Raw genomic sequence first — 12,806 nt, forward strand, 5'->3', positions numbered from 1 at the left:
ATTAAAAATCTACAAAAAATCTTTAAACTTCTTCTTGGAGTAATTTAATCAAAAACTAATTCAATATCATATTAAATTTTCGATATAAAGATTAGCCACATGAATAACCCAAATTAATCCGAAATTTTAACCCAAAATATAAGCCCGAATTGTAAGCCCAAATTTAAAATTAGAAGGATGAGTTAGGCTCGAGTTAAGTAGGTAAGGTTGATGATAGGGTTAGGGTTGGGCCTGGGTTTAACATTTCATATAGTGGGTTGGACTCAAGTTATACCTCAAACCCGCCCAACGCGCCCGAATTGCAGCCCTACTTGCGATATAAGGAATAAGTGGGGAACTCGTAAAAAGACTTACCTGAACAACTATGTAGGGTTTAAAAGGAAGCAATTGAGTTAAAATTCAAACAGGGTGATCAAATCAAACCAATCTTATATTTACCAGATGAAAGCTACTCTTAAATTTGTAATTGGATCAAGTAACAGAAAGATTATGAAGAACAACAGATCCTCGCACTCATCAAAATCTTCAATAAGCCTTAAAATCCAGAAATCCAGAGACAGGGAAACTAATGGTAGCTCTTTGTTTAGCAGCAGATAGTTCCAAAGTCAGGTTCTCACGTTGAGGCTTATAAATCATAATCGTAATTGCGAAACAACAGATCCTCGTGCTCATCAAAATCTTGAATCATGGATGATGGATCGAAGCCTGGAGAATTGGGGGCTTCTCCTGGATCACTTAGAAGCTGCTCAACTGTAAAGTCCATACCGTCAATGGTGAGCACGCCACAATCATCCATATTACTCGTATCCCCAGTGGAACGGATGTATGAAAAGACATCCAGAGAAGAGGTACTTGGCTGCGTATCAGAGTAATGGCCACAAGGATTCTCCAGACTGGATGAGTTTGAGGGGTGAGTTTCAGAACAAGCATGGATGAGAGAAGTTATATCGTCAAAAGAAACAAAATCCTCCCGGTGTTTTTTCCCGGTGAAAAAATCATCCCGGTGTTCTAGTGCAGAAACAACCAAGTGTTGGGCATCAGCCTGATATCAAAATCAATGTTACTGAGCTAGAAATGACCCCCAAAAAAAAAAATTAATAATAATAATAATAATAATAATAAAAGAATAAGAGAAGCATGCCTTCTTGGTTTCAGAAAGCGCATCAATAGAAACACACTGGCATTCCAAGAGTAGCCCCATCAACTGTCCCACAACATTGAAAACCACCCCATTTTCCTCTTGAGAGCTGGCACGGTACAAGTACACCCTTTTGTCAAGTATGCATGTCCGAGCATGATCTATCATGATCTCCATAATCTTACTTCCAGCACTCTTAGTCCCTCCACCAAGGATCTGGCAACATCCAACAAATACATATTGCTAAACTTCGTAGATCAAAGGAGGTTGGAATAATTTAGTTTCCAATGCAGATAAAAACCATCAGTTTGGTTCAGAAATGTTGAAATTCTTAGAATGTAAACTGAACTTTTTCACAAGGTCATATAACTTAATTTACCTAAATATCAGCTTTGATATTATCATTATTTACGTTTCCTTTTGGCCACTGATTTGCAACTCTTAATTTCAATTAAGAAAATATTTGTGTGGAGAGAAAATTCCCCACCAATCAAACTGCAGCACGTGTACGACAATAGCAAAGTAATAAGAACTCTGCAACTGAGACAAGAACTCTGCAAGATAAGGAAGCAATATCGGCATGGAAATAACTTGTACCTCAAGAATGGAGTCCTAGAAAGCAAGCAATCTTCGCATCCTTTATAGGACTCCATTAGCGTTTTGTACTCAATAAATAAGGGCTTAAGTTCTCAATGAAAGCAAGCAATCTTCGTATACAAGTGTTTCTAGGTTTTTATCAAGTGTTCGTAGGCAATTGATTCCGGTTCGGGCTTTTGAATTCGTCCCGAGATTTTTTGCACATACATCATGGTACAATGCTTTATATATTAAGGACCAAGATGTTGAAGGATTTAAGTATTTAAGTTACACCTTCTCTAACAGTTTAAGCTTTCGAAGTAAATGATTGTTAACATGATATCAGAGCAAGGTATGTCACCTTGATTTAAAATTGAAACACGTGTTGCACCAAAAGAAGGCCCCACTTAAACTTTTAGAGTAGATGGGTGGGAAGAAAACTATCCCTTTCGACCTATTCTTTAAGCCATAAATAAAGAAGTGAATTTTCAATGCTCTCAATGAAGATGAAGTGCACAATTTATCAAAATACAACAGGAATTTTAACAAGACTACTTCCTTTTAAATTGCACAAAAACAAATTTATCAATAAATCAATTCCTTGATAAGAAACCAATGAATAAAACAACATTATATATATATATATATATATATATATATATAGAGCAGTGCCTGTGAGATACAAATTTTGTAATTGGCAATTTTTAGTAACAAAACAAGTCCTAGTCGAGTTGTAATTACAAGTTACCATATCAGGATCGAAAGCGATTGCGAAATTGGAAGATTGTTCAAAGATGCCATAACTGAGATCATCAAGAAAGGAAAGAACAACACTTTAGGAAGAAATCTAAAAAGGTTAGAACACGTTCCATACTTAGTATATTTTTAGAAAATTCCAAAACAATGTTTTCACCAAGTTTCAGCCTTAGGATTCAAGTTTGGCATACTTGAACCGGTTCAAGCCTTTCAAAATTGGCTTTGAAATAACTCTGCCATGCTTGAACCAGTTCAATAGCCTTCTACAGGATTTGGTAAGTTTGCAATCCTGATCTCATTTCTTTCCTACTTGGTTTAGAATTGTACCAAAAGTACTACGCACGAAATTTCCATTATTTTCTGAAGGATTAGGTCTTTGAATATTCTATATAAACTCTGATATTCATCTAGGTTTATTATCAGCTTTTGCACCATCAATTCATTATTCTTAAAAGTCTCAGGAAGATTATTTTTTGCAGAAAATCCAAGAGATCTCTCTGTCCGTCTTTCTAGAACACACACATAAACACATAGTGAGTTTAAGAGTGTTGTTCAAATCCTGATCGTGATCATACAGTTGCATCTACATCGATCAGAGAAAAGCAGATCTACTTCTACATCGAATTCAGATATTGAAGAACATAAGTAAAAGCGATCACACTTTGAAAGGGTCAAAGCATTCGAAGAGTGTTGTTTGATCTACCTGTTACCCTTCTACAAAGATCAAGTGTAAGCCTGAGGTTAAGTTGTTGGACGGGACGTCGCAAAGCCAGAGGATTGTCAGCTATTGGTATTTGGTAGAACGATAGGGTGTGAGCCAGAGTCAAAGTTCAGTGTACTTTGTTTTATACATAGTGGATCGATTTACTTTGAACTGCACAGTCCACGAAGTTTTTCCCACGCAAACAGTTGACGTATTTTTTCAATTGGGGTTTTCTCGCTAAATATTCTGGTGTCATCTCTAACTCTTACTCTACTTTATTTTATCATCCATGTGATTAATTATTTTAATTGCTAAAATAAGTAAAGATTAGAAAGATACAAATCTGTTTCTTAAAATACAAAACTTTCTAAATATTCCACTACGTATAACTCACAAATTGGTATCAGAGCCAATCTCTACACATTGAGTTGATCCTTGTGGAAAGTTTTGATTAATTTCAAAAATTTGTTTTCATCATATCTTGTACGTTGAAAGAAGGTGGTTCTAATCAACGTGGTCCTTTATTTGAAGGGGAGAATTACAATTTTTGGAAATCAAAGATGAGAGCTTATTTGCGAAATTCAAGAGCTAAAACTTAGGCTATTGTTGAATCTGGCTATACACTACCTACAGAAGATAAAACTGTGGATGGTAAAGAAATCAAAGTTTTAAAAGATGCCTTTACTTTTACTGCTGTTGAAACTGAGCATAATGATACAAATGGAAAAGTTTTATATGCAATTATTAATTATGTTGTTCCATCTAAATATGCTAGAATTTCTGATTGTAAAACTGCTAAAGATGCTTGGGATATTTTGCAGGTTACTCATGAAGGGACTTCAAAAGTGAAGTTATCCAAAATTCAGATGTTTTCTCATAACTTTAGGAACATTGTAATAAAAGAAGATGAATCCTTTTCTGATTTTTAATCTAGTCTTCTACAAATAATTTCTGAACTGCGTCACTTAGGTAAAAGAGTTAGTGATAAGAAAATCTGTGAAAAAATCTTAAGGTCTTTACCTAAAAGATTTCAAATAAGAGTAGAAACTATCACTGAACATTGGGATTTGTCTATTTCTAAAGTTTATGAAGTAGTAGATTCATTGAAAACTTTTGAAATGCAGAATTTTGATTTAAATCAGAAGGAGAAGAATCTTGCTTTAAAATCAACACAGGTTGAGAATTCTATCAATGACAACTCTGATGATGATTTTGCTTTTCTGTCAAAGCAATTCAATCAGATATTGCAAAGACAACAGAGGAGAAGGAATGGCAATATGGCTAATCCTCAAAATTTTAACAAGTCCCTCAAAATTTAGGTTTAATGAAAAGAAAGTAGAAGAAACAAAATAAACTGAATTCACTTGCTGGAATTATGGTGGCAAAGGTCACGCATCCAACATTTGTCCTAGTCCTAAGAAAGATCAAAATGACAGAAATTAAAGGAAAAGCAATGAAAGTATCTATTTCTGAAAATTCTGCTTCTAGTGATAATGATTCTCCTGATGATGATTCTAATATTTTTCTTACGTTGCTTTTCTTTAAAAAGGTCCTCATATTGTTACTTTATCTAACTCTGATATTTCAAATAATGAAGACAATGTAGTTCATGATGAACAGGTGCAAGAGGATGAAAATGATGACGAAAGATTGAAGAAGATGGTCGAAGAAACCATTGAAGTCAAACAGGCTATCAATAAGTTAGCAAAGGAGCTAATTTAAGCAAAAGGGGAGAATGAAAATATAAGAAAACAGATTGATGAAGGAAAAAGAAAAGCTTTTGAAAGCAATTCTATCATGTTTGAATAAATTTAAAAACATGGCTAAAGATGTGTGTGATAAAACTAGGTTAGGAGTAGATAAAGGCTTATCTAATAATCAAGTTCAAACTTTTGTTATTAGACCTGCTGATTATCATATGCCTAATAAATGTTTGCCTGATGCATTGCATTCTAATATATCTTATGTGCCTAAACTATTCCATTGCACTTTTTGTGGAAAGAATGGACATAAATATCATTCATGTTTTCACAGGGAAAAGAAATTTTTTTCTAAAATTCATTCTCATAATGTTCATGCTAAGAAAAAGATACAGTCTAATAAGAAAAAGAATTTTGTGACACCTAAATTTTCTAAAGCTGAAAATTTACCTAAGAAAGACGTAAAATATGAAACATAATTTCAGGAAGTGAGAGTGAAGACTGTGTGGATCAGAAAGAAAGATCTGATCAATTATGTGCCTGCTGAGTCCGTGGAACTAGTTTCCAAAAGGAGTTCACCTTCAAACTGAGTCCTAAGATAATCAGTGATCATGGTGTGTGCGTAAATGAATATTTTGTTGCCATTGGATAGGGTTTGGTTAGGGTGTTAAGTTTCTGATCATATTCTTCATGATATATGTGTGAAAGTTCTTTAGAAGAATTTATGATTTATCTTTGAATGCAAATTGAGACACATGATTATTTGGTAAAAATATATTCTTGGCTTGTAATCTATACAATGAAAGATAATTTGCATTCATTACGAGATTTTTAGATTTGAATATCTTAATTTCATAGTCTTTTGTGCATTAGTCCATCTTTGAAAAATTTGATTGAAAATCTTTGATCTGTTGACTAGAGTTTATTGATCACAAAAGCTGTAAAGGTTATTATCTAAAAAAAAAAAATACGAGCTTGAAAAAAAAAATGATGAACATATTCAGCTTAAAAAAATAAAATAAAATTTTGAAAATTGCTGAATTCTTTGTTAAGGAAAAGGCTACCTATTGAGATTTGATCGAAAACTCCCATTAGACTTTGAAGAGGAGCTAATTGAGTAAAAAGAAAGGTGGAGATAAGTTGAATTGGGGGATTGCTATCTGCTCTTTAGAGTGAAAGCCACCTTGCTTAGAAAAATTGCTCGAAAACAATTTTATCTTGACGATTTTCGATCAATATGATTTAGACAATGATCAGTTGAAATTCGATTGAAAATGGATTAGATTAGATTTCACACACGGACATGAACTTGCTAGATTAATTTCTAAATTTTTTAATAAAATTTGCAAGTTAGATTTCATGTTGTGATTACTTTCTGAGATTTGAAATTATTTGAAAACTTTGTGGAGTCAAAAATTTGTACTCTTAAATACTTTTTAAAAATTCTCTGAAAAAGTTTTGAATCATGTGTTGACTAAATGATTTTAATGATCGGTGATTTGTTGAGTTTAAAATAAATTTTTTTTTTTTTTTTGAAAAATTCAAAAAGGTTTTTGATTTTTAAGTATTTTCTTTGATATTTAGTCACTGAATGTTTTGAAAAATTTTGAAAAAAAAAAGTTTATTCTCAAAAAGACACTGAGGTTACAAGACTGTGAGTCTTGAACCGGTTCAAGAAATTGTTGATAAGTGCTGAAAAGTACGCTTTTAAACCCCTTAAGCTTAAATATTCTAGGACCTTATTCTATCTTATTTTTCCGTTTTAGTCTAATTTCATATTATTTCCCTTTTCAGGCACTTATCCCCAAAATAAGTCAATTCAACTGAATTAGATCATTAAAAGAAGCAATCTCAAGCCTAGTGGAAAAAATGACCAAAGTGGAAGCAAAGTGGTGAAGAAAGCCTTCTATAATCGATTGAACCAAGCTGCGATCGATCACACTGTGATCGTTCCAACCCTGCCACGATGGATCGAACCCCTTGTCCTTATTCTCAGGAAAATTTCCTATTCGATCGATCGAACCCTTTTGATCTTATTCTCACCTACCACTTTTGTCCTTTTCCCAAAAATATCTCAGTCTTGTCCTTATCCAAAAAGTGCACCGCCATGGTTTAATCAATCCGAGCAACAATGTGATCGATCGAACTGCCTCAAATTACGTGAAAAGCTGATTTCAAGCCAAATTAAATGTGTGTTCGTGGTGCAATCATTTGGAGGTCCTTGACACGAGGTCTAACCATTCGGTGTGACATTTGAGCTACCTATATAAAAATTTTAGCTATTTTTAGTAAAGAGGTTGGTTGGTTAGAGGGAGACTTGGCTAGAGATTAGGAGAGAAACATACAATTTGGGAAACTTTTTCCACTCCTCTAGAGTTTCTACCAAGAACACAAAAGGAGGAAGATGAATTATACTATAGAGATAGCCCTTAAGGGTTGGATGACAACATCAATGAGTGGCTAAACCATTCTCTTGGAGCTAGAGATAGCCCTAAGCATGCCTCCTAGACTTTGATGTTTTGTAATTAATGGGAATTTGTGTTGTATTTCTTGTCTTGACATCTTTTATATATAAATCTTGTTTCTACAATGATTTGTGTAGTTTAATACTTCCAATTGATCATTTAATTATATCTATATGTCTATGTATGCTAGAATGGAAGTTCACGTGTTTATCTCTAGATTTTGTGATATTGATCATGTCTATGTGTATTGATGTTATGAATGTCAAGGCATGGTGTTTAAATGGGTTAATCTTGTGATTTATTTGATGGTTCATATTTATTTCTTAATGGATTGTGCCACTTCCTTAGTTTAATTAGTTTAGTTTTCATGTCACTAGCTTAGTTGTAGTGTAATTGCTTTACATTCTTAGACAGGTGGACAATCCATTCTTGCTATTTGATATTCCATGCTTATGAATGCAAGTAGTATATTTCTCTAATTTGTTGAGTGTGCATTAATTGTGGGCTTATGGAAGGATTAATGGCTTAATTTGATATGTTGTGTTATTCACTAGATTGACTAGACAATGTATGCTTACTTGGCCATCCATGCTAATATTTCAATTAATGGCACACGCTTTCATTTACAACACACAATCCCCCTAATCCATCAAATATTGAATGTCTAGGAAGGTAATGCTTAGTGATGAACTCTATGACCCAAGACTCCTCTCTTATATTCTTTATGCCTTATTTGTTTTACATTGCATTTATTTAGTTTAAATTGTAGTATAATTCAACCAACAAACCATCTTTTGATCATTTAACCAACTAATCCAACAAATTGATTCCAAAACACGATTTCAATCCCTTGGGACAATCCCTACTTACTCTAGCTACTATAATAGTTGGTAGTGGTAGTGGCATTCTATAAATTCAAACTTTGCCACACTACACACTTTATTGTGCAATTTGGGGTCTTGACAAGACGCACACCAAGTTTTGGCGTCGTTGTCGGGGATTTGGCAACGCTGTATTTTGGAAACAATTAGGAATTAGTACTTTTTTGATCTTGTCTTTATTTTATTTTATTTTGGTTACTTATTGTGTTTGTTCTTGATTGGCTAGGTGCATTGAGCCAAGAGAAGTGAAGCAAAAGGATTCTACAACAAAGAATCAAGCTAAACTAAGCTAAGCAAAAGCATAAAAAGGTAAAAATAAAAAAATTGCAAAGCAAAGCAAGGTAAAGAAAAAAAAAATTTGAAAAACAATTTGAAGTTGCTTAAAGACCATTTGTGAGCTTTTCTAACTCTCTCTCTAGTTAAATCGTCGGCCCACGTGATCACAAGTTTTAATTCCTAGATAAATCGTGAGCCCGCGTGGAGGTAATTTATTTTTCTTGCATATTGTTGAAAGCATGGGAGTATGGGAACAATGTACATAGAGGTTTGTTGATTGATTTGTTGTAAAGGAGAAGTGATTGCTACTTGCTTGTTGCTAGTTGTTGTTTTGATTGTGCATGCATGGTCGTAGGTCGTTAAATCCTACTCTTGTCCTACTTAATTTGAATCTTGAATCGATCATTCGTAATCCTAGGGGAAGGGGTAATTCTAGTGACTCCATTTCATCAATGGAGGAATATAATGATGACCATGTGGAGGACCTTGGTCACATTAACCAACAAGGTATTCTTCACCCTAATGTGCATCATGACAACATTCAAGTACCATTAGGCATGCCTAGACCCTTCATTCCACAACAAGAAGGCCAAGTTCCATTGGGAATGCCTCGGCCAATTTTTGTTCCACCTCCACCTCCACCTCCCGTTGTTCAAGTAAATCATGGTGCTAGTGTAGAGCCACCGGTTGTGAATCCCCCTCTTGTTTTAAGATATCATTATGTGCCAAATGAGTATAATGCACCAACATGCATCCAATTACCTCCATTTAGAGCTCACTATTATGAGATTAAACCACAAACAATTCAAATGCTTCCCAATTACCATGGGCTACCAAGTGAAGAACCTTACAAGCATTTGGATGAGTTTCTTGAAGTGTGTTCCACCGTGAAATACATGGACATGCCAGAAGAGGTTTTGAGACTTAAAACTCTTCCTTTTCACCCTTAAAGATAAAACAAAATACTGGTTTAATAATTTGAGGCCTTTTTTTATAATTTCTCGGACAGATATGCAACAAGAGTTCTTGAAAAAGTACTATCCGGTATCAAAGATCAATGCAATGAGAACTTCAATTCGAGAATTTTCTCAAGGGGAGGGGGAAATGTTTCATGAGGCATGGGAGCGATTGAACGATTTGCTTAGGAAGTGTCCATACCATGACATTCCTAAATGGTAATTAGTTCAATTCTTCTTTGAAAGTTTGTCGGATACTTATAAAGGAATGGTTGATGCTTTCATTGGTGGTTCTTATCTTGATAGGCATGAAGATGATGTATGACGCTTATATGAGAGCATGAGTGAGAATTCAATGCATCGATCTTTATCATTTAAAAATGGTAGAAATTTAGGTGGAAGGAAGAATGTCGGCTTATATCAAGTTGACCATTCTAATAATATCGTCGCCGAAGTGAAATCTTTATCCCAAAGGTTTTATCAACTAAAATTTGGTGAACCAAGTGTCTTCCTCCCCCTAAGCATACTCATCATACTTCTAATGAATCTTGCATGACTTGTTCTAGTATTTTACATTCTACTTCCAGCTGTCCCCATAGACATATGCAAAATGAACACCATGAACATGTAAATGCCGCTTTTGTTAACCAAGGGAATAATCCCTACGACACTCATTATACTGCTGGGTGGAGGAACCATCCAAACTTCTCTTGGAAAAGCCAAAGGAAAGGCTCGAACCTTCCCCAAAGTGGTTTTCAAGGCAAATATGTTCCACCCCCTTTGCAAGGCCAAACTTCCCAAGGTTATCGTTCATCCTACCAAGCACCAAATGGAAACCAATTTTCAAACTCTCATTTTCCAAACCAATCTTCATATTCTCAAGAAAATTCAAGGAGCCCCGCACTTGAAGAGAGAGTTTTAACCACTTTGGGTACTTTGGAGGTAAATACCCAATTACTTCATTCTCATTCCCAATCAATTGCAAAGCTAGAAACCCAAGTTGGGTAAATAGCTAATACATTGAATGCTAGGGGAAAAGGGAAAATGCCTTTGAATCCACCACCCAAGCATCAATTTGTTGTGGAGACCAATTCCTCTTCGGAAGGTCACACACTTGAACATGTAAATGCAGTGACCACTTTGAGAATTGGAAAAATTGTTAATAATCAAGTAGGTGTTTTCAATAAAGAGAGTGAACCAGTGCAACCAAAAGTTAACACCTGTCCCGTTTCACATCCTAGTCCTTCTTCATTGCATGTGAAAGAATCTTTTCTTGAAAATATTGCCAAAAATGATTTTGAAAAAGTTTTCCATTTTCGAATGCTTTGAAAGCATCCACCTCTCTTGAAAAGCAACAAAGCAAAGCCAATGAGATCATCGATGTGTTTAGGCAAGTGAAAATCAATCTTCCTCTCTTAGATGCGATTCGACAAATTCCGGCCTATGCCAAATTTTTGAAAGATCTTTGCACCCTTAAAAGGAAGAACAAAAGCCAAGCACTGAAAAAAGTCATTTTGACCGAGCAAGTAAGCTCAATCTTGCAACACAACACCCTCCCAAAATTCAAAGACCCCGGTTCACCTACTACTTCTTGCACTATTGGTGATCATGTTATTAATCGGGCTCTTTTGAATTTAGGAGCGAGTGTGAATCTTCTCCCTTATTCGGTTTATGTTCAATTGGGCTTAGGTGATTTGAAACCAACGTCGGTAGTTTTGCAACTAGCCGACCGATCAATTAAGAAGCCCCGGGGTATTATTGAGGATGTATTGATTAAAATTGACAAATTCTTCTTCCCGGTTGATTTCGTTGTCATTGACACAGAACCGGTCCCAAATCCTAAGAGCCAAATTCCCGTTATCCTTGGCCGTCCTTTCTTGGCAACCACTAATGCCAACATTAATTGTAGGATGGGGATAATGAAAATTTCATTTGGTCACATGAAAGTGAAGTTAAACATTTTTAATCCAACCCCGAATTCAATGGACAAGCAAGAAGATGTATATGTTGTTGAAAAATGCCTTGAAAGTGAATTTGAAAAACATGAGTCTTTGCTTGATGTTGAAACATCCATTGGTTTCCAAAAAGATTTCAAAGAAAAATGTTTTCAAACCAAGTGTTGAAAGGGCATGGAAGCCCAAAGGTTTTGTTGACAAAGGACCTTTAATCTTATTTGAATCAAATCCAACAAATTCCTTAGGGAATGGTTTGTTGGGTGGGATTCAAAATTCCATTCACCCCATCAAGGAGGGGATGCATAACAAGATCTTTAACCCGGATTAAAAGAGCCCTACGTCTTGCTAGAGACGTTAAAGACTAGTGTGCTTCGTAGGGTTCACAACCCTATTCCTCTCTCTGTTGACGCTAAAATCAGCTCTTTGGATCCGATTCGGAATTGTTATGATGCGGGCGTGCCAGAACCAACTTTATGGTTCAATTGTGAATAGTCAACTTGCAGTCTCTTTGGGTAATTTGACTTTCAGGCGATTATAGGAGAAAGAGAACAAAAATACTCCTTACTGAGTTCTAATTGCCTTAGTTAAAAGGACTTTTCAATGAATAACTTATAGTAATGTTTTGAGAGAATAGAAAAGGGAAAAAGTAGATATAGAAAGAGAGAGATTTAGAGGGAGAGAGATAAAACAAGATTTTGAGATAGATAGAGATAGGGAGAGAACGAAATAGCAAGGATACTATTTTGGGAAAGAGATTGAGAAAGCAAACAATATAATACAAAGATTCTGAGGGTGTTGGACCTCTATCTCAACATGCCTCTTTGATTATTTATAGAATAATTCATAAAAATAAACTCTTATGCATAAGCATTCTAAATACATCAAACTCTATCAAATAACTAATTACTAATTTCAAATAAAATCTAATCCTATCGATAACCCAACTAACTATAAGTTTAAAATTAACTAATCCTAAAGATAAACATAAATATTTAACTTACATCAACTAAAAGATAAATACTAAAATTATAATTGCTATCCATTAAATAATTCAAATGCTTCAATCTCCTTTGCCTCTGAATGTAGCTTCTTTAACCTTTTTCATGTGTCAATTTATACCCAAATTGGTTGTCATGTCATTAATACAAAATTTACCAAAAAGGGTGTCAACAATGCCCCCCAATTTTAAATGTCTTATCAGTTGTCGGCTGCCCAAGCCGATAAGATATTTAAAATTTAAAAGTACATTGGAAGGAAATTTTGAACAAAGGTTACACTAGTCACTTGGAATCAGATTACAAATCAACGAGTTCCAAAACTTTATTTCTTCTGAATCACCTCTAAGATAATCTTTATTTCATATTAGCCAAACCTGCCAATTTAGGCTTCTTCCTAGATTT

The 12,806-nt window shown here is 34.7% G+C and overlaps 1 protein-coding gene across 2 annotated transcripts in view; it reads right to left on the reverse strand.

The window, feature by feature from the left end:
• Positions 1–392: 392 nt before the first annotated feature.
• Positions 393–12,806, reverse strand: part of LOC132287104 (calmodulin-binding protein 60 A-like) — a 39,402-nt gene continuing 26,988 nt past the window's right edge. For both annotated transcript variants that reach the window (XM_059789607.1, XM_059789608.1), the window contains 2 exons: positions 1,142–1,354; positions 393–1,042 (listed from right to left, as the gene is read on the reverse strand). In XM_059789607.1, the coding sequence (XP_059645590.1) occupies positions 626–1,042; positions 1,142–1,354 (630 nt within the window). In that variant the 3' untranslated portion in view covers positions 393–625. The remainder of the gene's footprint in view (positions 1,043–1,141; positions 1,355–12,806) is intronic.

This window comes from Cornus florida, unplaced genomic scaffold (assembly GCF_030987335.1).
Source record: "Cornus florida cultivar Cherokee Brave unplaced genomic scaffold, ASM3098733v1 CherokeeBrave_3.0.0_Hap2_Chr11, whole genome shotgun sequence".
Classification (NCBI taxonomy): Eukaryota; Viridiplantae; Streptophyta; class Magnoliopsida; order Cornales; family Cornaceae; genus Cornus; species Cornus florida.